The sequence below is a fragment of the Monodon monoceros genome, unplaced genomic scaffold (genome assembly GCF_005190385.1).
Source record: "Monodon monoceros isolate NGI ecotype Baffin Bay Population unplaced genomic scaffold, NGI_Narwhal_1 Super_Scaffold_11, whole genome shotgun sequence".
Lineage (NCBI taxonomy): Eukaryota > Metazoa > Chordata > Mammalia > Artiodactyla > Monodontidae > Monodon > Monodon monoceros.
In genome coordinates this window covers 52,452,565-52,476,673 of record NW_021703767.1, presented here as the reverse complement: position 1 = coordinate 52,476,673, position 24,109 = coordinate 52,452,565, and the positions used below count along the sequence as shown (strand labels likewise).

The following is a 24,109-nucleotide window of genomic DNA, read 5'->3' as shown; positions in this document are numbered from 1 at the left end:
CCATAAGGTTAACAGCTGATTTCTCAGCAGAAACTCTACAAGCCAGAAGGGAGTGGCATGATATACTTAAAGTGATGAAAGGGAAGAACCTACGACCATGATTACTCTACCCGGCAAGGATCTCATTCAGATTCGATGGAGAAACCAAAAGCTTTACAGACAAGCAAAAGCTAAGAGAATTCAGTACCACCAAAACAGCTCTATAACAAATGCTAAAGGAACTTCTCTAAGTGGGAAACACTAGAGAAGAAAAGGACCTACAAAAACAAACCCAAAACAATTAAGAAAATGGTCATAGGAACATACATATCGATAATTACCTTAAACGTGAATGGATTAAATGCTCCAAGCAAAAGACACAGGCTTGCTGCATGGACACAAAAACAAGACCCATATATATGCTGTCTACAAGAGACCCACTTCAGACCTAGGGACACATACAGACTGAGAGCGAGGGGATGGAAAAAGATATTCCATGCAAATGGAAATCAAAAGAAAGCTGGAGTAGCAATACTCATATCAGATAAAATAGACTTTAAAATGAAGACTGTTACAAGACACAAGGAAGGACACTACAAAATGATCAAGGGATCAATCCAACAAAAAGATATAACAATTATAAATATATATGCACCCAACATAGGAGCACCTCAATACATAAGGCAACTGCTAAGAGCTATAAAAGAGGAAATTGACAGTAACACAATAATAGTGGGGGACTTTAACACCTCACTTACACCAATGAACAGATCATCCAAAATGAAAATAAATAAGGAAACAGAAGGTTTAAGTGACACAATAGACCAGATAGATTTAATTGATATTTATAGGGCATTCCATCCAAAATAGCAGATTGCATTTCCTTCTCAAGTGCGCACAGAACATTCTCCAGGATAGATCACATCTTGGGTCACAAATCAAGCCTCAGTAAATTTAAGAAAATTAAAATCATATCAAGCATATTTTCTGACCACAATGCTATGAGATTAGAAATGAATTACAGAGGAAACAACATAAAAAACACAAATACATGGAGGCTAAACAATACATTACTAAATAACAAAGAGATCACTGAAGAAATCAAAGAGGAACTCAAAATATACCTAGAGACAAAAGACAATGAAAACACAATGGTCCAAATCCTATGGAATGCAGCAAAAGCAGTTCTAAGAGGGAAGTTTATAGCTATAAGAGCATACCTCAAGAAACAAGAAAAATCTCGAATAAAATATCTAATCTTACACCTAAAGGAAGTACAGAAAGAAGAACAAACAAAACCCAAAGTTAGCAGAAGGAAAGAAATCATAAAGATCAGAGCAGAAATAAATGAAATAGAAACAAAGAAAGCAATAGGAAAGATCAATAAAACTAAAAGCTGCTTCTTTGAGAGGATAAACAAAAGTGATTAACCATTAGCCAGATGCATCAAGAAAAAGAGGGAGAGGACTTAAATCGATAAAATTAGAAATGAAAAAGGAGAAATTACAACAGACACTGCAGAAACACAAAGCATCCAAAGAGACTACTACAAGCAGCTCTATGCCAATAAAATGGACAACCTGGAAGAAATGGACAAATTCTTAGAAAGGTGTAACCTTCCAGACTGAACCAGGAGGAAATAGAAAATATGAACAGACCAATCACAAGTAATGAAATTGACACTGTCGTTAAAAATCTTCCAACAAACAGAAGTCCAGGACCAGATGGTTTCACAGGTGAATTCTATCAAACACTTAGTGAAGAGCTAACACCCATCGTTCTCAAACTCTTCCAAAAAATTGCAGAGGAAGGAAAATTCTCAAACTCATTCTATGAGGCCACCATCACCCTGATACCAAAACCAGACGAAGGTACTACAAAAAAAGAAAATTACAGACCAATATCACTGATGAATATAGATGGAAAAATTCTCAACAAAATACTAGAAAACAGAATCCAACAACACATTAAAAGGATCATACACCATGATCAAGTGGGATTTATCCCAGGGATGCAAGGATTCTTCAATATATGCATCTCAATCAATGTGATACACCATATTCACAGATTGAAGAATAAAAACCATACGATCACCTCAATAGATGCAGGAAAAGCTTTTGACAAAATTCAACACCCATTTGTGATAAACAGTCTCCAGAAAGTGGGCATAGAGGGAACCTACCTCAACATAATAAAGGCCATGTACGACAAACCCACAGCAAACGTCACTCTCAATGGTGAAAAATTGAAAGCATTTCCTCTAAGATCAGGAACAAGACAAGGATGTCCACTCTCACCACTATTATTCAACATAGTTTTGGAAGTCCTAGCCACGGCAATCAGAGAAGGAAAAGAAATAAAGTGAATAGGAATTGGAAAAGAAGAAGTAAAACTGTCACTGTTCACAGATGACATGATAATATACACAGAGAATCCTAAAGATGCCACCAGAAAAGTACTAGAGCTAATCAATGAAATTGGTAAAGTTGCAGGATACAAAATTAATGCACAGAAATCTCTTGCATTCCTATACACTAATGATGAAAAATCTGAAAGAGGAATTAAGGAAAAACTCCCATTTACCACTGCAACTAAAAGAATAAAATATCTAGGAATAAACCTACCCAGGGAGACAAAGACCTGTATGCAGAAAACTACAAGACACTGATGAAAGAAATTAAAGATGATACCAACAGACGGAGAGATATACCATATTCTTGGAGTGGAAGAATCAATATTGTGAAAGTGACTATACTACCCAAAGCAATCTACAGATTCAATGCAATCCATATCAAATTACCAATGGCATTTTTTATGGAACTAGAACAAATAATCTTAAAATTTGTATGGAAACACAAAAGACCCTGAATAGCCAAAGCAGTCTTGAGAGAAAAAAATGGAGCTCGAGAAATCAGACTCCCTGACTTCGGACTATACTACAAAGCTACAGTAATCAAGACAATATGGTACTGGCACAAAAACAGAAACATAGATCAATGGAACAAGATAGGAAGCCCACAGATAAACCCACGCACCTATGGCCAACTAATCTATGACAACGGAGGCAAGGATATACAATGGAGAAAAGACAGTCTCTTCAATAAGTGGTGCTGGGAAAACTGGACAGTTACATGTAAGAGAATGAAATTAGAACACTCCCTAACACCATACATAAAAAGAAACTCAAAATGGATTAGAGACCTAAATGTAAGACCAGACACTATAAAACTCTTAGAGGAAAACATAGGAAGAACACTCTTTGACATAAATCATGGCAAGATCTTTTTTGATCCACCTCCTAATGTAATGGAAATAAAAACAAAAACAAACAAATCGACGTAATGAATCTTCAAAGCTTTTGCACAGCAAAGGAAACCATAAACAAGAAGAAAAGACAACCCTCAGAATGGGAGAAAATATTTGCAAATGAATCATCGGACAAAGGATTAATCTCCAAAATATATATATAGCTCATGCAACTCAATATTAAAAACACAGACAACCCAATCCAAAAATGGGCAGAAGACCTAAATAGATATTTTTCCAAAGAAGACATACAGATGGCCTAGAAGCACATGAAAAGCTGCTCAATGTCACCAATTATTAGAGAATTGCAAATCAAAACTACAATGAGGTATCACCTCACACCAGTTAGAATGGACATCATCAGAAAATCTACAAACAACAAATGCTGGAGAGGGTGTGGAGAAAAGAGAACCCTCTTGCACTGTTGGTGGGAATGTAAATTGATACAGTCACTAAGGAGAACAGTATGGAGGTTCCTTAATAAACTAGAAATAGAATCACCATATGACCCAGTAATGCCACTACTGGGCATATACCCAGAGAAAACCATAATTCAAAAAGACACATGCACCCCAAATATTCATTGCAGCAGTATTTACAATAGCCAGGTCATGGAAGCAACCTAAATGCCCACCTACAGACGAATGGATAAAGAAGATGTGGTACATATATACAATGGAATATTACTCAGCCATAAAAGGAAAGAAATTGGGTCATTTGAGACGTGGATGGATCTAGAGACTGTCATACAGAGTGAAGTAAATCAGAAAGAGAAAAACAAATACCGTATATTAGCGCATATATGTGGAACCTAGAGAAGTGGTACAGATGAACCGGCTTGCAGGGCAGAAATTGAGACACAGATGTAGAGAACAAACCTATGGACACCAAGGGGGGAAAGTGGCGTGGGGGTGGGGGTGGGGGTGTGATGAATTGGGTGATTGGGATTGTCATGTATACACTGATGTGTATAAAATTGATGACTAATAAGAACCTGCTGTATAAAAATAAATAAAACAAAATTCAAAAATTATAAACAAACAAATAAATAAAATAAAATAAAGCATGGACTATAAGAAGCTCTTGTAATAGTAATGATTAAAAAAGCAACCCACTTCTATTTTGTCAATCCTTACATTTATAACATTATAAACTCTCAGGAAAATACAGAATAAGCTATATGGCTATACTTGAGAGTAACAAGAAGAAATTAGAAACTGAAGGAAAGTTGACCCCTATACTGGGTGACCTCTACTTTTGCATAAGCTTTCCTCTGAGGGCATCTCCTATTTGCAGAGGCATAGGCTAACTAGAACTAAACCTTGAAATCAAGGGTAATAAAATCTCAAAAAAGGAGAGAGCCAAAGAGTGGTGAGGAGCCCAGATTTGTGTGTAAACTACAAAAATGATCTCTAAACTGCATGTGTGGAAGAAATCTCATGTAGCCCAGAAGAAAGCAACACCTGGAAAGCTTAAAAACCTGACACAGATTTTAGCTGTTACCCATACAGAGGAAACAGAGTTTGTAGTTGAACCTCACCAAGCCAGGAGTTATTGGCAATCATGTCAATCTTTCTATTGAAATCCCAGAAAAACTTAGTAAAGACTATGTGTCAAGATTCAGCATTCACCCTAAGACAGATGTGAAATATAAAATGTAACAGTAACTGTGACATGATCAAGGAAATCAGCCAGTAATCTAATTCTTTGCCAGGAAAAACAATCCATATCCTTTAGCCTATACAGTAGAACCTAGGATCTCTACAACATATCACCAAACAAAGAATAGTTATGAATAAGAAGTTACCACACATAAAAATGAAGAGTAAAATAATGTAACACAAAGTCCAGAGAATGTCCTTGGATAATAGAGACTGGAAATAACAGTTAAGAACTTTAAATCAGTATTACATAACATGTTCAATGACTTAAAGAAAAGTGTGGTAACAATGAGAGAACAGATAGAAATCTCAGTACTGAAAATGTAAACGAAAGTAATTCTACAACTTAAAACCACAATATTGGAAATTAACAATTCACTAAATTATCTTATCACCAGATTGGTGGTGCAGAATAAAGACTCAGTGAACGTAAGGACAAAAAATATAAATTATATATTCTAAAAAATTGAGAGAAAAATAATAGAAATAAAAGAAGCAGATCCTCAGTGACCTGTGGGACAACAGTGAGCAATCTAACAAATGTGTAATTGGAGTCCCAGTAGGAGAAGCAAAAGAGAATTGCGGCATAAAATATATTTGAAGAAACAATGAAAAATATTCCTAGATTTGTTGATGTCCATTAACTTGCATCCAAAATGGTCAGCAGCTCCCAAGGAGGAATGATAAAAAGAAAAACACATCTAATTACATCATACTGAAAGTAATTGAAAGCAAATATAAAGACAATGATTTGAAAGTAGCCATAGAAAATTTGTTCAGGGGAACAATGACATGAAAAGCAGATGATGTCTCATCAAGAAAACAATGCATAGCAAAGTTAATTCAACATCTTTAAAATGCTGGAAAAAAACCCTCAAACTAGAATTTTATATCTAGTAAAAATATATTTTAATCAAAAGCAAAATAAAGACATGTTAAATTGAATAAAAGAAAACTGGGAAAAATTATCACTAGCAGACCTGTGCTAAAAGAAGTATTAAAGAAAGTTCTTTGGTTGAAGGAAAATGATACTAGATGGAAACCCAGATATATAAGAAAGAATGAATATAGATTGTATATGTGCTAAAATATAAAATACTATTAAAATTTTTTTACAAAGACAACCAACTATTTAATGCTATATATATAGTATTATATATGACCTTTGAAAAATTGTATTTTCATTTAACCTTTTCCATCTTTTTTGTTCTTGTTGTCATATCCATTACAACTGAATACATTATAAACCTCACACTACAATTATATGGAGGAGGATAAATGAAGTTATAATGTTTTGGGGTTTTAGACTATTACATAAGTTGACTGTTATAAACTGAGTTCTTATTGAAATTCCTAGAGCAACCACAATAAAAGAATACAAAGACAGAGAGTTAAAAGGCCAGTAGATAAATTAAAATGTAATACTAAAACTTATTGGAGTGTCTCAAAAGGCGGCAGGAAAAGAGAAACAGAGGACAACTAGAAAACAAATAGGGAGCTGGTGGTCTTAAATGTAAATATATCAATAATTAAGTAAAATGTGACTTGGCTAAATCCTCCAATTATAAAGTAAAAATTGTCAGACTATAATAAACAATCAAGACTCAACTACATGCTGTATACAAGGGGTTAAGATTTTTTCTGAAAGGTCCGGATAGTAAATATCTTAGTCTTGCAGGCCACATGGATTTGTTTCAACTCTTCTGGCTTTGCAGCATAAAACAACACAGGTAACATGTAAAGAAATGGGCACGGCTGTGCTACCATAAAACTTTATGAAATTAAGCAGCGGCCTGGGAGCCATAGTTTGATCAGTCTCTCTGTACATGAGATGCACTTTAAATATAAAGAGATAACTGAAAATAAAAGGGTAGAAAAAGATACACATGTACACTGTAAGCATATGAAAACAGTATGGCTATATTAATATCTGGCAATGTAAAATTCAACACAAGGAATATTACAACCATAATGAGAGACATTTAATAATTATAACAGGTTCAATACATAAGCAGGTCACAACAATTGTTAGTGTATGTTCCTAATGAAAGCCTAAAGCAAAAAGTGACAGAACTAAAGGGAGAAATAGCCAAATATACAATATTAGAGAATTTAACAGATCTTTCTCAGTAGCTGATAGGGTAAATGGACTAAAATTCAGTAAGCATGATCATAATGAAATAACTAGTACTGGGCTCGCTCTAGTACTGGAAGTGTATGCTTGTAACCTTCTTATCAATGCATTATATGTGAAGTGATTTCATATAATTTGAAAAAAATCTATAAGAATAAGAGAATTTAAACAAACTATTATCTACTTTAACATCATATACTATAGAACACTCTACCCATCAGCCACCATGTAAGTATTTTCAAGTGTTGAGTAGCATCCACCTGGAAATACTGCATGCCTGCATGCTAGGCCAAAAAAAACAAAAACAAAAACAAAAAAACCCTCAGTGTATTCAAAAGACTAAAAGCATACAGACTAGGCTGTCTGAACAAAACGGAATTAGATGAGAAATGTTTTGAAGTTAATAGAGTTCTAGTTACATGGCTCCAAAGTAGAAACCACAAGAGGAATATATTTTGAACTGAGTAAATATGAAAATATAACATACTGAAATTCGTGGAATGCAGCTAACCCATTGCTGAGAGGGAGATTAAAATTTTAAAAGCTTAAGTTATAAAAAAAGAAATGCTAACATCAGTGATCTAAATTTTTCATTTACTTCATGAAATTAGAGAAAGAAGAGCAAGTCAAACTCTAAATAACTAGAAGAAAGAAAATAGTAATGACAAGAGCAAAAAAAAGTTTAAATTGAAAATAAGCAATAGAAACAAAAACAAAGCAAAAAGTTAGTTATTTGAAATCATCAAGAAAATTGAAAGCTCCCTAAAAAGATGATACATGATATATGATATATGATAAAGGAACAAAACATAAATTAAGAAAATTACAGAACAATGTTCCTCATGAATGTAGACAAAAAAATCCTTAATGAAACATTGGCAAATAGTATCCATCAATATATATATAAATTATGATACATCATAATAGAGTGGGATTTTTTCCAGGAATGCAAGATTGGCTTAACATTCAATCATCAATCAATGTAACTTACCATTGTATCAGAATAAAAAATATGAGAAAACAATATGATTATTTTTAGAAATAATGTAGATATAGATAGAATATAATATAGATGTAGATATAGAAATGGCATTTGAGAAAATTCAACAATGATTTGCGATAGAAACTCTTAGTAATCTAAGAATATTAAAAAATTTCTTCAACCTGTTAAAGGACATTGTGTTGGAAGGAATTTGGCCTTGCCCAAAGAGAGGTTTGGCCTTCGTGCTCAGTTCCTGGGAGATAATCTCTAAATAGTTAGAATTTTCTGAGTGATAGGAGTGGCTTTCTTATTTGTGGGGGGCTTCTTGGATCACACCTGATAGTTTATGCTGAGGAGATGTCTCAGGGCAGGGCCATCAACACCCAATCATCTTGGGGTGGAGACTGGCCACACCTGAAAGAACAATCATACAGTTTAGGATGGGGGCTTTGGGCCATTTGATATCAGCCTGACATCTGGGGAAGGGAGAGGCTGGAGATTGAGTTCAACCACATGGATAATTAATCAATCAATCATGCCCATGTAATGAAGTCTCAACAAAAACTTTGGACACCAAAGTTCAGGTGAGCTTCTCAGATCAGCAATACTCCATGCTTTTGCCACTCATTGAGGCCAGTAGAGTAACAGGTCCCTGAGGACAAAGGAAACTTCACATTTAGAATCCTCCCAGACTCTGCCCTGCATTTCTCTTCTCTTAGTCAATTTTAATGTATCCTTTACTTGTAATGAATATAACCATGAGTTCTGTGAGTATTCTAGCAAATTATCAAACCTCAGGGTGGTTTTGCAAAACCCCAAGCTTGAGTTGATAGCAGAAATGAGGGTAGTCTTATGTGAACTCTTCTCTCTAACTATGTATTTGGACCCTAACTCCTTGCAGCTGGAGTCAGAAGTCTTGGGCAGACATGGCAGTCTGGAGGACACTACCCTTAAGTAACTCTGAGTAGGCAAATATGAAAAACGTACAGCTAATATCATACATAATGGCAAATACTGAACAATTCAATCTCTAAGACTGAGAATATGTAAAGATGTCTGCTCTCCACATTTCTATTCAACATTGTATTGAAAGTCTCTATGAGGGCAAAAAAAATAAATAAATAAAAAGCATATAAAATGGAAGAAATGAAGTAACATTATTTCTATTTGCAGATAAAATGATTGTTTACATAGAAGTCTTAAGGAATTCACAGAACAACTAACAGAACAAGTGAATTTAGGAAGATGGTTGTATGCATTTCAACAGCAAAAATTAATTATATTTCTATATACTAATATAAAAATGGAAAATGAAACTCACAGAATAATTGCATTTATAATAGCTACAAAGTACATAAAACGTAAGAATGAACTTTATAAGACATATCAAATGTCTACATTAAAATTTATAAAATATTGCTAAGAAAAAAAGGAAAATATTTAAGTAAATAGAGATATATAGGATGGTCATGTTTGGAAGACTAGATATTTTTAAGATGTTAAGTATACCCAAGCTTATGTAGAAATTCAAAGCAACCATAGTCTCACGAAGCTTTAAAAATTGGTGGGGGGGAGGTAGAAAGTAACAAGTTGCTCAAGTTTATATGGAAACACAAAGATATAAAATTACTAGCAGAAGCAGAACATCAAAGTTGAAGGACTATTATGATGATGAGGATGAAGATGAGGATGACAAATATGCCAAGGCCAAAAGGAAGTTTTTTTAACCAATGGTGCTAGAATGACTTGATATGCTATATATATATATAGCATAAAACAAGCAAATAAACAAACTTTATCTTGCACCACACACAAAATAGCAGATATATACTCAAATGTAAAACTATAAAATTTCTAGAAAAAGACATAGAAAAACATCTTTGCCACTTTGGAATAAGCAAAGATTTTGTAGAGTGGACACGAAAAGCAGTAAATATAATAGGAAAAAATTGGTAAGTTGTTATCCATCAAAATTAAAAACTGCTCGTCAAAAGACAGCATTAAGAAAAGAATAATCAAGCCACAGACTTCGACAACATATTTACAATATATAACAAAGGTTTTTGATATAGAATATGTAAAGAACCCTTACAGAGCAATTACATAAGACAAATAACAATAAAATCATAGGCAAAAGATTTGAATAGTCGCTGTACAAAAGAAGCTCACCAATAAGTACATGGAGCTTAAAATCATTAGGTCTCAGGGAAATGCAAGTTAAACCCAAAATTAGATATCATTTCACACCTCCTAGAATGGCTAAAATTAAACAGAACACCACCACCAAATTTATGCCAAGATGTAAAAGAACTGAAACTTTATATATTGCTGGTGGGGCTGCAAATAGGACAACTACTTTGAGAAAGCTATTTGGCAATTTCTCATGAACAAGTATCTACCCTACAGCCTAGCAGTTCCATTTCTAGGTATTTGCCCAAGAGAATGAAAACATATGCCCACGAAAAATGCTTATATAGAAAGTTGGTTTTAGCCATATTATTCATGACAGCCCATACTGGCTTGAAACTATCCAAGTGTCCATAGATAAGAGAATGGATTAAAATAATGTGATATATTCTAACAACGGACCACTACTCAGCAATTCTAAACAAGTAAATCATTAATACATGTATTGATATCTCAGAAACACTGTGTTAAAGGAGAGAAGCCAGATACGAATACATTCTGTATAGTTCCATTTATATTAGGTTCCAGATTAAGAAAACGTAATCTCTGGTGATAACAATCAGCATAGTGGTTGCCTAAGGGAAAAAGGATGGCAGGGCTGGACAGGAAGGAATTCCAAGGGAACTTTCTGAGGTGATGGGATGCTCTATATCGTGACTGGAGTAATGGTTACAAAGGTGTATAAATTTATCAAAATAGATTTAATTGCATATTTAATGTAAGCGAGTTTTACCTTAATATAAAAACATTATACCGCGAAAAGCTAAAGCATGATCCTTATGACCAGGGATTGAAAGAACCAGACAAAAAGTACAATGAGAATCTGGATACCTTTTCCATTTCCAATACTATTTACTTTCTAGGTGGATTTAGTATTTGTCTAGGGATGAAAAGTTGTTTCTGTGATTTTACCAAATTCTATGAAATAAAAGAAGGAGGTATTCAGAGGAAGGGAGTGACTAGAATTCCCTCGAAGGAATTCTGTGGTATTCAGGGCAAATCATAATATCTTTCCGCATATCTGTAAGGTAGAATCAGGCTAAGAATCACTGCTCTCAGACTGGCATTACAAAAAAGCGTTTGTTAAGAGCAACATGAAACATATTTGTAGAATAAGAGCTGAGTAACTTCAAACTGATATTTTTCTTATTTTAAAGTTACAAAACAAAAGTAAAAACAATCTCCCTTCTTTTCTTAATCTCACTCTCCAAAATCATAACTGCTAACACTCTTATAATGCCTTAATGTGCCAGGCACTGTTCTAAGTGCTGCATAGGTATTAAATTATTTTAGCCTTAGGATATCTCTGTTTTACATTGAGACTAATAAGCTTGCTTGTGGTCAAAGAGCTAGTAAGTAGCAAAACCAGGATTCAAGCTCCAGCAGTCTGGCTTCCCAGCGGGTGTGCCAAGTTATACAAATAAGCTAAGTGTTAACCACTGTGAAATGTACTAAATAGAAATAAAGATAGTGTTGCTGCTGGGGGAAGGGGTATTCACTGAGTCTATGTATATAAGATTTACTTGGAATTTTTAATGAATTTCTCCATTTTTGTTACTGAGAGTCCACTCTCTCTTGCAGGGAAAAGCCTCTAAAAATTATTCTGATTACTTTTGGGCTCAGTTTTGAGATTGATGTGGTAAAAATAATGTAATTTTATGGAAGTGTCCTTTTTAATTTGGGGAAATTTCAGAGATTTGAAAGCAGGTTAGATTTCCATCTACTACTGGAAGAGAACAAAAACTTATTTAAAACATTCCCTTTAGCAATATTTTCAGTCAACATTTTTTTTTCAGTCAACTGATTTGAGGTTAAGGCATTTATAAAGAACGAGCACTTGGGTTAAAATAAAAATTGTTATAGTTATTTGCCTTAAATGTTCTCAATCAGTCAGCTTTTTTTATAACTTTAAAATGAGATAAAATTTAAATAACAGAATCACAACAAATTAATATTGGAAGACTCTCTAATTAGTGAGGCAGAGAGAAGAGTCTTGACCTTGGGGTCAGTGAGTCTGGGTTCTCATCCTCATGTGTCAAGTCTTAGCTGCAAGTCCCTGGACAAGTCCCTCCTCTTAAGATGCTTGCTCTTCTGTAAATAGGGGACAATAGGATCTACTCACAGGGCTGGTGTGAGGATAAATGTATAGTGTATGTGAAAGCCCCCAGCAGGTGACAGGGACTCACAAAACTGATGGTGAGTAATGGACAGCTGCCCAGGCCACATAGCTACTGAGTGGCCAAAGGGAGTTCAGTCCTCCCTCTCAACTCCCCTTCTGTGTTATTTCTGTAAGTGCAGGGCTATTAAGGGTTCAAGTTGCTTTTAAATAACTTTTTAGAAGATTCTTAAACATTTTTGTGAGATTTTCCCCAGTACCATAAACTTGTTTCTAGATCTCCTTGAAAGGAAGTAGGGAACTAATCTAGTGGTGTCTTCTAAGTGTGCCTTTATTTTTTTTTATTTTTTATTTTTTTTCGGTACGCGGGCCTCTCACTGTTGTGGCCTCTCCTGTTACGGAGCACAGGCTCCGGACGTGCATGCTCAGCGGCCATGGCTCACGGGTCCAGCCGCTCCATGGCATGTGGGATCTTCCCGGACCAGGGCACAAACCCGTGTCCCCTGCATCGGCAGGTGGACTCTCAACCACTGCACCACCAGGGAAGCCCAGTGTGCCTTTATTTTAATGCTTCAGAGTTGCTAAGAGACTGGATGGAGGTGTTACTAATGCTACAGTAGAAATCATATTGCAATATATAAATGTATCAAATCAACATGTGGTACACCTTAGATTTATACATTGTTATACGTCAATTATATCTCAGCTAACAAATAGGTTAGAGGGGGATGAAGGAGATAGGAAAAGTGAAGGAGGATAGGAGTTGCACACATAACCAGTACATCACAATCTTGGAATGTGGTGTCATTTGAAAAGATACATAAAGTGTTATAACAGAAATGTATATTTGGAAAATAAAAACAATACCCATGTAAAATAATTCACACATGAAAGAGTTCATAAGACTTTAGGTTTCCCAAGTGTAGGCATATGTATAACAAATTTGAAAACTCAGAGGCAACATGAGGAATTATTATCACTTCCTTGTTTAGAGGGGCCTTTTCTGTGATTTCTAATTTATAGCATGCCTGGGACACAGCACAGAAGGGCACCAGGACTATGGGTATTTAAGACTGGGACCCTGGCGGTGTGGAATTGCCACTTTCAGCAAACCGGTCGTTGATACCTGTGCAGGTAATTAGGGTCATACCCATGAGAATAGTTATTTTTCTTTCTTCCCTGGTCACAGCTCTCAGCAAAGTAAGTTGCCTCCTGGGCCAAGCTTAATAAAGAGCTACAGGAGGAGAGGAGGGCTCTAACCACTGCATCTTAGAAAGACAGTTGTCATCAATTTCTGGGTTTGAAGAAGGAAACAAAGAAGAATAAATAGTTGAACTTATTACAAGTTTCAATTTGATATCCTTAGCATTTCTAAGACTCTCCAAAGAAACTCTCCATTAAAATAGATTTCCTAATGTCCTCAGTGAAAAATAGAAAATGGCTTTCACTTGGGCAATAGTAAATATGGGAACCACCATTATGTAAAGTATCAGTAGATCAAAATAAATGTAACAGTACTGAATATGCATGAAAGCAGGATGCCACTGGCATGTATTCAGCATCATCATTCAAAGTGTTTCCTTTAGGTGGGTAATGTGCTAACACAGCCTGGTCAGAGGCAGATGCTTGAGGAACAGGATTTCCCTTCACCTTTGAAACAATAATTAAACCAAACACATGAAATTAAAAAAAAATAAAGTGAAATGCATACATACAGACAGCTAGAAGAGATAAAAATTGAAAACATTATGTTTTGATGCTATCTCTTTCCTCTGGAAATGTTTCAGTTCACATGTAGTAGGAGAGGGCAGGGCCATGAATGGTTCTGCCCTTTGGGTGGCCAATGACCTTGTGATTGACTAAAGGGGGACTCCAGCATTTCCACATTATCTTATTTCCCCTCTAGTCTCCCCTGTTATTTATGCTTTGATAGAATAATTTCTTCCTTCTTTTGGCTGCCTGCCAGTCTATGGGTAGGGAAGGAAAAAGAAACGAAAACTTGGATTAGCTTGACGTCTAATACAAGGTGAGAGGCCACATCAGCCCTGCACTTGAGAGCACACCCTTCCACCCCTAGCACTATATTAAATGCCAGCAGGCAATCAAAGTCAGAGACGAAGTTTCAATTCCAAAGAAGTCCTGGTGAGGCAGCAAAATATATTTCAAAGTTTATATGGTATATGGAATAAGATATCACATGTGTTATCTTAGGCAGATTACACTCACTGAGCCTTAGATACTATGAAATATGGTTACCTTATTAAATTTACCTCATTAAAATTTGAGGATTTGAGTAAAAGTACAAAAAGAGAAGAAGATGCTTACATAGTAATAAATGAGGAAAGTCACTCAAAATGTGCTATAAATGGTCCTTCAGCACTATATTTTCAACTGATTCAGCAGGGAGTCTGAATAAGTTCCCTCATGGGAACATATATTTGATTTTAGACAGAGTATTGATTGGAAATAGAATTCAGTTAAAATCAACTTTCTTGCAAGATCCTGTTCCATATATTAAGAGATACTAATAAGAAGGGTTTTAGAAAGCCTTAATTTAACAGTATTTCTTGAAGTTTGGGGGTTATAGGCAGTCTTCTTTAGTCTTTTGCCAATTTAGGACTTTTTTTTTTTTTTTCCCTAGGACAGTAGTAGAATAGTAAAGCATTGTAAAAGGCAAAACTGACAAAAGATATTTGTGATTTTTAGACTTCCATATTGCCTACATATTGTACAAAAACTTCATGAAAATAGTCATGAGTTCCACAGTTGCAAAAGATAAATCTCTTGGTAAACTTCCAGTATTCACACAATGTGTATTTTGAGATTACAAATGTCTGGTTACTGCTTACTTCCAGTTTAGTGATAAGAAGTATGGTGGTGGTCAAGGGTCTCTTAAATGCAACCAACCTGGAAATTATGGTTTTAATACAGTTCTGAATAAGTTTGTGGCTACATCATGCTACCTTACATTTTTCCTTTATCTTTGACTCTTTTAATTTTTCATTAGTTCTTGTAATATAAGATATGCAGGAGAGAATTTCGAACTCAAATAGTAACATTCAACTTCCTGCAGATATAAAAACAATGTTCAGAGAACAGGATGGAGAGAAAGGGAGTAAATAATTTAAAAAGTCATTGAATTATCTCTAGGTCTTTAATGTTTCCTATCTGTTAAACAACTAGATATGAACTGGGTTTAGTCAATTAATACCTTTTGCCTGGAACTGTCAGTTAATACCCTACATACACAGGAAATGATTGGAGTCATCCATTCTCACTATCAAAATATCTCAAATTAAAAAAAAAAAATTCCAGTGAGAAGTTATATGAATCAAAACAGCAGAGGAATCATGAGCCCTTATTCTGCAATGAATATACCATATCACAGTGTCAAGCGCAACTGCTAAGCATATCCTTTCCATATTTAAAATAGATATAAAAATATGTATCTCATATTAATGGAATGGGGAGTGCATGTTATTTGAGTAGCCACTAGGTATGTTAACAAATGTATTCTTAAATTCTACTTGGGTATAAAAGATTGTTTCCCTCATTTCTCTCTCCACTGGCTTTTTAAATTGCAAATGCAAAGAACTAATATAATTGTGGCTCAAAGTTGTTTGCAATAATGGGTGACTCACTAAGATTGTTGATGGTATTATTTTGCAGGATGATAAACACAAGGGTATATTTCTTTAGGTATCTGCGGAAAAAGTATGGACCATATCTTTATTAAAAATCTCTCATATCCACGTAAAATGGTGATGAATTAAGCTAAGACAGAAATGAAACTCTCATATTGATTTGTAAAGGTGAAGTTATCTAGAAGAAAAAAAAAGAGAGTATAGTAGACCCAAAAATAGACTTAGCAATTCTTACCCTGAAGCACTTACTCTGGATACAGGTGTTAACAATAACTCATATAGCAAAAGTGCTTGCTTATCTCAGAGGGCAGTAGAAAGAATAACTAGTTAGAAATGTGAAGCACTTAGCAAATCTGAAAAGCTCTGCAAATTCTTAATAAAAACATTTTGATGCTTGGGGTAAGAATTGAAATTTATTATTTTGATTACCAATAATACTGACACTAGAAAAGTTGGTGCACTTTTCAATTAAATAACAGTTATTTAGACAAATGTTCGTGTCAGATGGTAAAATAAGCACTTAATTTAATGAAGTACTTTAAAGGAAATGCATGAAGTCTTAACCCTTAACCTAAAGACACTATGAAGCTAAATGTCCAGCATTTTTTTACCCATGATTTTAATTTTGGGTTACCATATGGTAATGACAAATGACATAACAAAAAAAACAAAACACACACACACACACACACACACAATTTTTTTCTATTCATAGAAGGACAAACAGGGTATGATGAGACATTGGCAATCAGAATAGGATGATTAAGGACGCTGGGGGAGCTCCAAGAACTTAACATTCATTTGAACATAATGTAGAGGACTGCTGTTTATTTTTCAGCTCAATTCCAGGATACAGAGAAATTTTATTTTCATTCTTTTAAGAAATAAAATTACTTTGGAGTGCTTCAGAAACCCTAAATAAATAAAACCAAAATACCCTAGAGGCCAAGCTGTTAAATTTGTGAGCACCTCACTGTGGATTATAAAGGTAGGATAAGATTTTGATAGTCAGGAAACACACACAGAAGGAGAATTTCTGTAAGATAGATACCACCTCTGGGCAACTGTTTGCACTTCCTTTCTTTTACGTAGTACAGGCAATCTTCTAAATTTTCCATGGAAATCATGGGCACAAAGCAACATGAAGTGTTTGTAGGTAAAATTTTCGCTGAGAAAAAACCCACATTTGTTATCAAGTGATAGTGCAGACTGTTCAAGATTGAGGACTGAAGTGCCAAGATTAGAACTGACTGTGCCCTAGTGTGAGTGGACATGTATATCAACTACAACACACAACAGCAATGTGTTTCTGCCTTATGTGACTGAAAAAGAGAAAAAGTAAAGCATAACAAGAGAAAATAAGAACTAGTAATTAAGCACAAAGATTCTAAAATATCACTGCCTTAAATCGAATATAATTATCCCTTACAACTGTGTAATCTCAAGCAAGTCATTTAACCATTCTTTGCCTTAGTTTTTTCCAATGTAAAATATGTATAATAAGAGTACCTACTTCAGAGATGGATTGTGAGAACGAAATATAACTCAGTACATGCTCACATTACGTGACTTTAAAAATTCTGAGCCACTGCCTCCATTTGATGGCAGCTCCATTCAAATGTTACTTCACTGACATTTGTATCTTTACAGGGTGAGATCATGGATCTGATTGAGTCTGTTTTTTCTTTTGATTTTCTTTTAAGTTAACTTACCTGAGTTGTTGAAAGGGGTTATTATCAAGACATCAAGAAAATATAAAATAAAGTCTAAAGTTGCCGCTAGCTATACATATCCCCTTGCAAAATTCAATTTCCTCATTTATTAGATACAGGAGTTTGAAACCCATGTTTGAAACCAGGGGTACACCACATAATCACCAATGGAACTTTTAAAAACTGCAATGCTAGAATTGCATCTCTGACCAGTTGCATCTGAACCTAGGGTCAGAGCTGGGGCAATGAGGAATACTAGGCATGTGTGTATGTTAAGAATCTTCATTGGTCAACCGGATTTTCATTATAAACCACTGTTAGATGATTTGTGAGGTTGATACCATATGTATTATTTCATGACTCTAATAATCTTTAAACATCATCTAAATCATTTTTAAAGTAATCTTGGTACTTTGTCTAATCATTGTTTTAAAACTCAAGACAACATAATGATGACTTTTTCCCTGAATTAGATTCTTCTGTGGAACAAAGTGACCTAAGTAGCATAGAGAAGTAGTGACAACAAGATGGCTCTACCTCACCAACACTTGCACTGCTGGCCAGACCTGTCACTGCAAAGACACCCAGCTGTCCCTGCAGGATGTACTAACCGCTTTTACTTAATCTCCAGCAACCTCAGCCAAACTGTTTAGAATGGCTGACTTTTAGGCACTACGTGCTTTTTAAAAATCTACCTAAGCATTGAAAAAAAATCAGATAATTGAATTCAGACTACTGACGGAGAAAAATAAGGGGACACAGGTGAAATCACTCCAAGCCACGTCCCCAGTCTTGGTAATATAGTCACAGTGAGCTGAAGACAAAACATGATCAGCCCGATTTGGGAGATATGTCTTTCCTATTATAGAAATTACATGCCCAGCTGAAATGAGCATAATGAACACACTATTTTCTCCCAGTGAAAGTCAATGAACAGTGAAGATCTTTTTTCTACAACTTACTTTGATTTCTTCATGTACAGCCAATAGACGACACCAGCAACTAGGGCAGCAAGGAGGAGACCAACAACGATTCCCACAATTAGTTTTGCCTGGTCATTCACCTTTTCTTTGTTTTCATCTACAACAAAAAAGAAAAGCCCATGCAATTACAGACAATGCCAAGCATTTGTGAAAATACGTCAATCTAGTTATTATTTCTTATTAAAAATGACTGAGGCTCACTACTAAGAGTAACATGCAAACTTGTGCTTTTAAAGGATTAAAATTTTAGCATTCTTACTCTCTTGTCTCATTTGCTATTTTAATTCAAGTCAAAATTGTGACAGCTAAGAAAATTACTTATACAATGACACTTCATAAATCTTGAGCGGATAGTCAAGGAAGAAGAGTCGGCAGCATAGTACCTACCACTTATCTCGTCTGCCTCATCGTGTTCTGGAATACTTACTGAAATGAAAAATGTTAATATGAAATTAAAAACAAAATTTGTTGATATATGAAAGTCACCTTTACCATTATAGTATGATGTAAAAATACTCAAAGATAAAATATCTATTCTACAGCTAAGGGTAGAAAAAAATTTACACTTAATAGAGTGTGAACTTCCCTACAAAGAAATTCATCTTGTTTTAAAGAAAGGCGAGTAGTTAAAACTGCAAAGGTATTAATCTACCACAGATAACTTCACAACTGACAAGCTATAGTATTGATCTGAAATCCATATTAATTTCCCCACTATCTACCACCTTTTAATAGGACTTCTTTTTTAAGAGAAACAAGTTGCAGTGTATGAAATCTTCAATGTAGTGTTTCTCAACTTTTTCCCAATTTTCTGACCTCAATGGAGGAGAATTCATTTTCATCCTCTAGCGTCAGGGATTTGCCACTAGAGACATTCTCAAAGTGGTAGGGGTGGAGGTTAAAACTGGGGACGTGGGCTTCCCTGGTGGCGCAGTGGTTGAGAGTCCACCTGCCGATGCAGGGGACACGGGTTCGTGCCCCGGTCTGGGAGGATCCCACATGCCGCGGAGCGGCTGGGCCCGTGAGCCATGGTCGCTGAGCCTGTGCGTCCGGAGCCTGTGCTCCACAACGGGATAGGCCACAACAGTGAGAGGCCCGTGTACCGCAAAAAAAAAAAAACACAAAAAAACAAAACTGGGGACATCTCAGAGGTGAAGGGGCAATGTATGTGATGCTTGTAAAAGCCCTCCAAATGACTCTGATAGCGCCGTGCTCCTGGCCCATGTTAAGGATTGCCACTGTGGTGGATTATCATCTAATATTAGACTAAATAAATATCCTTCTATGCACATGGGCTTGCATCAGAACTTCCAGTGATGTTTGTTAAAATGCAGATTCCTAGACCCCTCCTCATACATACTATATTGGAATTTCTCGGTGCTCAGTGAACTTGAAAATGATGGTATTAGATGTTGATCAAACCACTGCAAGGTCTAGAAAACCACTATTCGATGGGTTAGAATAAAAAGAGAGACTTGTGTTCAGGAGGAAAGGATAAGTTCTCTTTGTAGGTAGGACAAATCAATACTCACTGAATTGAATTCAGAGAAGTCAGTACTCCTATTTTAGAGTTATGTTCGTTTGGTTCTTTTCTCCTGTCAATCCAAAAGGCTTTTAAATTCCAGTCATATTCTGTTAAGGACCATTATCTTTAGATAATTATTTTCTCCTAGCTCCAGCTAATTCCTAGCTAGTATATCTCTATCCTGCTAATGTCACATACAGGATTCCAACTGACTGAAGAATGAAGGTTTGGAGGGTCAGTTAGCATCTTGTCCAGAACTGAGCCTCATTCTAAGCTAGCCCTGATTTAAGACTGACATGGCAAAAAAAGAATTACAGAATTGAAGATGAGAGATAATTTCAAATTAAATAAAGAAGCTGCTACTGGTATGTTTCCATTACCTTGATTTCAGCATTGACAGATTTTTTTTGTCACTTTCTCTGAGATAATCTCATTTGTTTGTTTTTGTAACCTATGATTCAAATATGATATTCAAAAGCATCAATTTTTGAAACTAGATTTCAGGAATTCTGATATCAGTTTTACTACCAACTTGCTGAATGACTTTAAGCATATGGCATCCCTGTGCAAAATAAGAATAGGATAAATACTACAAAGAATTGAAATGCAAAATAACAGATTAAGGGGAATTAAAAAATTACCAAAATTAAAATTGTTACAGAAATGTTTTCAGATAATCTTTGAATTATCTGTACTCTGAACACAAAACATGGATTAAGAGCAACTTAATCCTTATCCTCTGTTGATCTTGGAAATATTCCTGTACAAGATAAAGTCTCTGACCCATAAAACATGAAATGATTTAACTGTCAAGACAAGGATCGTACAAGAATGGATACCAGGAAAAAAGAAAAAAGAAGAACCTTATGATGATGATACCAAATGCAAAATAAATAAATAAAACTTACCATAATGCAGCACAGGAAGATGGAATTGAAGATTTTAAACTAATGAAGAATAACTTCAAATTTTCTTACATTTTTAATGCCAGAAAGGAAATACTCACTAGCAGAGACATTCAAGGAGTTTACTGTTCTCTCCAGCTGGTTTTCTGCTGTGCAAGTTAATGTAACATTCTCTTCAGGGGAAATGATAATTTTACTATAATACCTGCCATTGACATAAGGAGATTCCTCTGTCTGGAAAAAGAAAAGGAAAATGGATTTAGAAATGGAAATGAATTAAAAACATGAGAAAGAGTAATACTGAATGAAATGGGATAGGTGTGGTGTTCCGTCGTGTTATCTGGCATTCAAGGGTACATGTAAGGTCATAGATAAGACCAGTTTAGGTTTATAACCACAGCATGGAGGAAAAAGAGTAGCGAATCCATACCTGGATTTCTGTTTATGCTTCTATTATTAATTCTAATAAGTAAATCAATTAAACTCTTCTTTTTCAATAGATGCTCAGGTTAGTCATTATTTTGACATGATAGTACCTGTCTCAAAATAATTAGTTAGAGATTAACTCATCACTAATTTTCTCCTAATAAACATGAATTTAATTCTATTTGTAAACTATGTCATTGTTCTTCACTACAGGGGTGAATCCCTTTACCTTAAGCCATGATATCTAAGTGCATAGGTATGTATGGTTTTCTCATGGGAAGAAGACTATTTTTTTCCTCAATTTTCTTGAGCTAAATACAGAGGGTAGGTTATTTTTTCAGTGACTGGTAAGTTCCTTTGGTTTTTGTGAGGTATTAATGAGGATCATCACCGCCATTTAATTCCTTCAAACATAAGAGAAAATTCACTTTAATCTCTTCCCCAGGACATGACTCCTAAGTCCAACTCCACTAAAGCAAGCATGTACTTGTATTCTTTTCTGAGACATATTATACACACCACATCCTGTATTGTTCTCTATGTGCTTTCTCCTCAACTACATCTTAAAGGCCTTGAGGACAGGAGAGAGCTTCATGCTTAGAGACATCATGGAGCCCCTGGGGTAGGGTTGGGGCACAAGTAACAGTAGTTGTAAAATAATAGATTCACCATGTGATTGAGGAGGGAACAAATAAAAAAATATGGATGTATCAGCACAAACCTAGGACAAGAAAAATAACATATCACCTAGTGGGCCAGAATCAGTCCTTCTTGACAATGAAGAATGGCATTATTATTTTTATCCTCATAGTAAGTTCACCTGCTTTTTTTCCATTTCCCACTAGTATTTTTCACATAACTTTCTCACTGAGTCTTTGTTTTTATTATGTTTATCTCTACAATACATTTGCTTATTTCTAGGATGGCCTTTCAAATCTTTGTATCTTTTTATTCATCAAATATTTACCAGATGCTTATTTTTCTATTTTCTTTGTTTGCATTACCCAGTACCAAAAGTTATTTTTGCTGTAATTATTACTAAATTGAACTAGAAAGAAAAAAGAATAGAAAAGAAACAGTCATTTTTTATGCCAAAAAATAGATGAGTACATTGTCAGCAATTCAGGTCTTTTTTCTGAAATCAAGAGCCTTTTTGTCCTCCTCAGGCATGTTCTCTTGCTTGTGTGTCCGCATCACACTTAACCAAATCAGGAGGCATTTGCTTGTGTCCACTCCTTTGGGGACCTTCCGTACTTGAGCTATGCAAATTTATATCCATCACCCATAGGTGAAAGAGCCAAAATTCACCTTGCTCTGCAAAACTACATTGCATAAGCTGGACCAGCTGCCCAACTTCCCCAGACAGAGAAAGAATGGACATTTTAACTTTATATTGAAACTCTGGTTTATGCATGCCTTCTCAGATTTCAACTGGGTCTGAAGCTGGGAAGAAGGCAGCACAGAAGATTCAAACAATCAAATGGCACATCTGGGTATTCCTGAAGAGTCTTTAGGTGGCTGCACTGAGAAGACGGACATGAAGACTGTCTTAAAGAAGATGGAATTAACAAGTATGTCAGTAACTCAAGCTGACTGGCAATTTAATGGAATTACAGCTCTGAACTGTTAGTGATAGACCATATTCTCATCTTTGTGTGTGTGTGTGTGTGTGTGTCAAAGAAAATTAACAGTAGTGTTCATAAGTTCTTAGCCCTTTACTACTACCAACTAAAATGGTGTGACAAAGGTACAAATATTACTGTTTATTTTATGAATACTTTATGAATATTTTTGTTCAGCAGGAACCAACCTAGACACTATATATTTAGCTAGCCTTACTCTGGCCCTGGCACACGCAAATCAGACCATATGTTCACAGTATACTATGTTCTTCACCACAACCCAGGGCCCAGTTTCAAGAAGAAATAACACTTAATGTATATAAGTAAGTAAACTATTAATGAGGCCACTTATACTCAGATGTGGAAGTTCATGATGCAGGAAAGCATATACGTTAGTGCTTTAATCACCCAAGTTTCAGGAATTAATGATCATGGAACAACACTTAATTTATTTCCTTTTAAAAACAGATATTGACCACAACAAAATGATTCTTCCATTCTCCATGGCCCTATGATTTTAAATTTCTCTTTGAGTTATGGTCTTCCTTTGGGAAAATTAAGAAGTTAGCAAAAGCTTCTTCTTAAAATATACTGCAAATTTCATGTTGATAACAAGCTAGCCTACAGTTTAGGTACCTAAATAAAACCCCACATTGGACCAAGTTCAGCACATAACAAGAAGACAAATACTTGCTTGATTTATGACGCTTCCACTGCCAGTAATTGTCCACTGTATAGCTGGCTTCGGAAAACCTTCCACATGGCAGATTATTGTTTTAGACAGTCCACTGGGATCAGTTTTCTTTGTCATTTTGATTTGAGGTTTTCCTAAAATGTCATTACACTTAAAATAAGATGTTGAACTGAGATCATAAAAGAAAGAGATATTAAATTCTCAAAGAAAAATTTAAATTGGTGCTCACGTAT

The 24,109-nt window shown here is 35.2% G+C and overlaps 1 protein-coding gene across 2 annotated transcripts in view; it reads right to left on the bottom strand.

Annotated features, from left to right (window-relative positions):
* ALCAM (activated leukocyte cell adhesion molecule) overlaps nt 1-24,109 on the bottom strand; it is a 201,369-nt gene that overhangs the window by 8,825 nt on the left and 168,435 nt on the right. The window contains exons 11-14 of one of the 2 annotated variants that reach the window (XM_029214019.1): nt 23,877-24,010; nt 21,236-21,368; nt 19,092-19,130; nt 18,684-18,801 (exon numbers count right to left, since the gene is read on the bottom strand). In XM_029214019.1, the coding sequence (XP_029069852.1) occupies nt 18,684-18,801; nt 19,092-19,130; nt 21,236-21,368; nt 23,877-24,010 (424 nt within the window). The remainder of the gene's footprint in view (nt 1-18,683; nt 18,802-19,091; nt 19,131-21,235; nt 21,369-23,876; nt 24,011-24,109) is intronic. The other variant, XM_029214020.1, reaches the window with a different exon arrangement.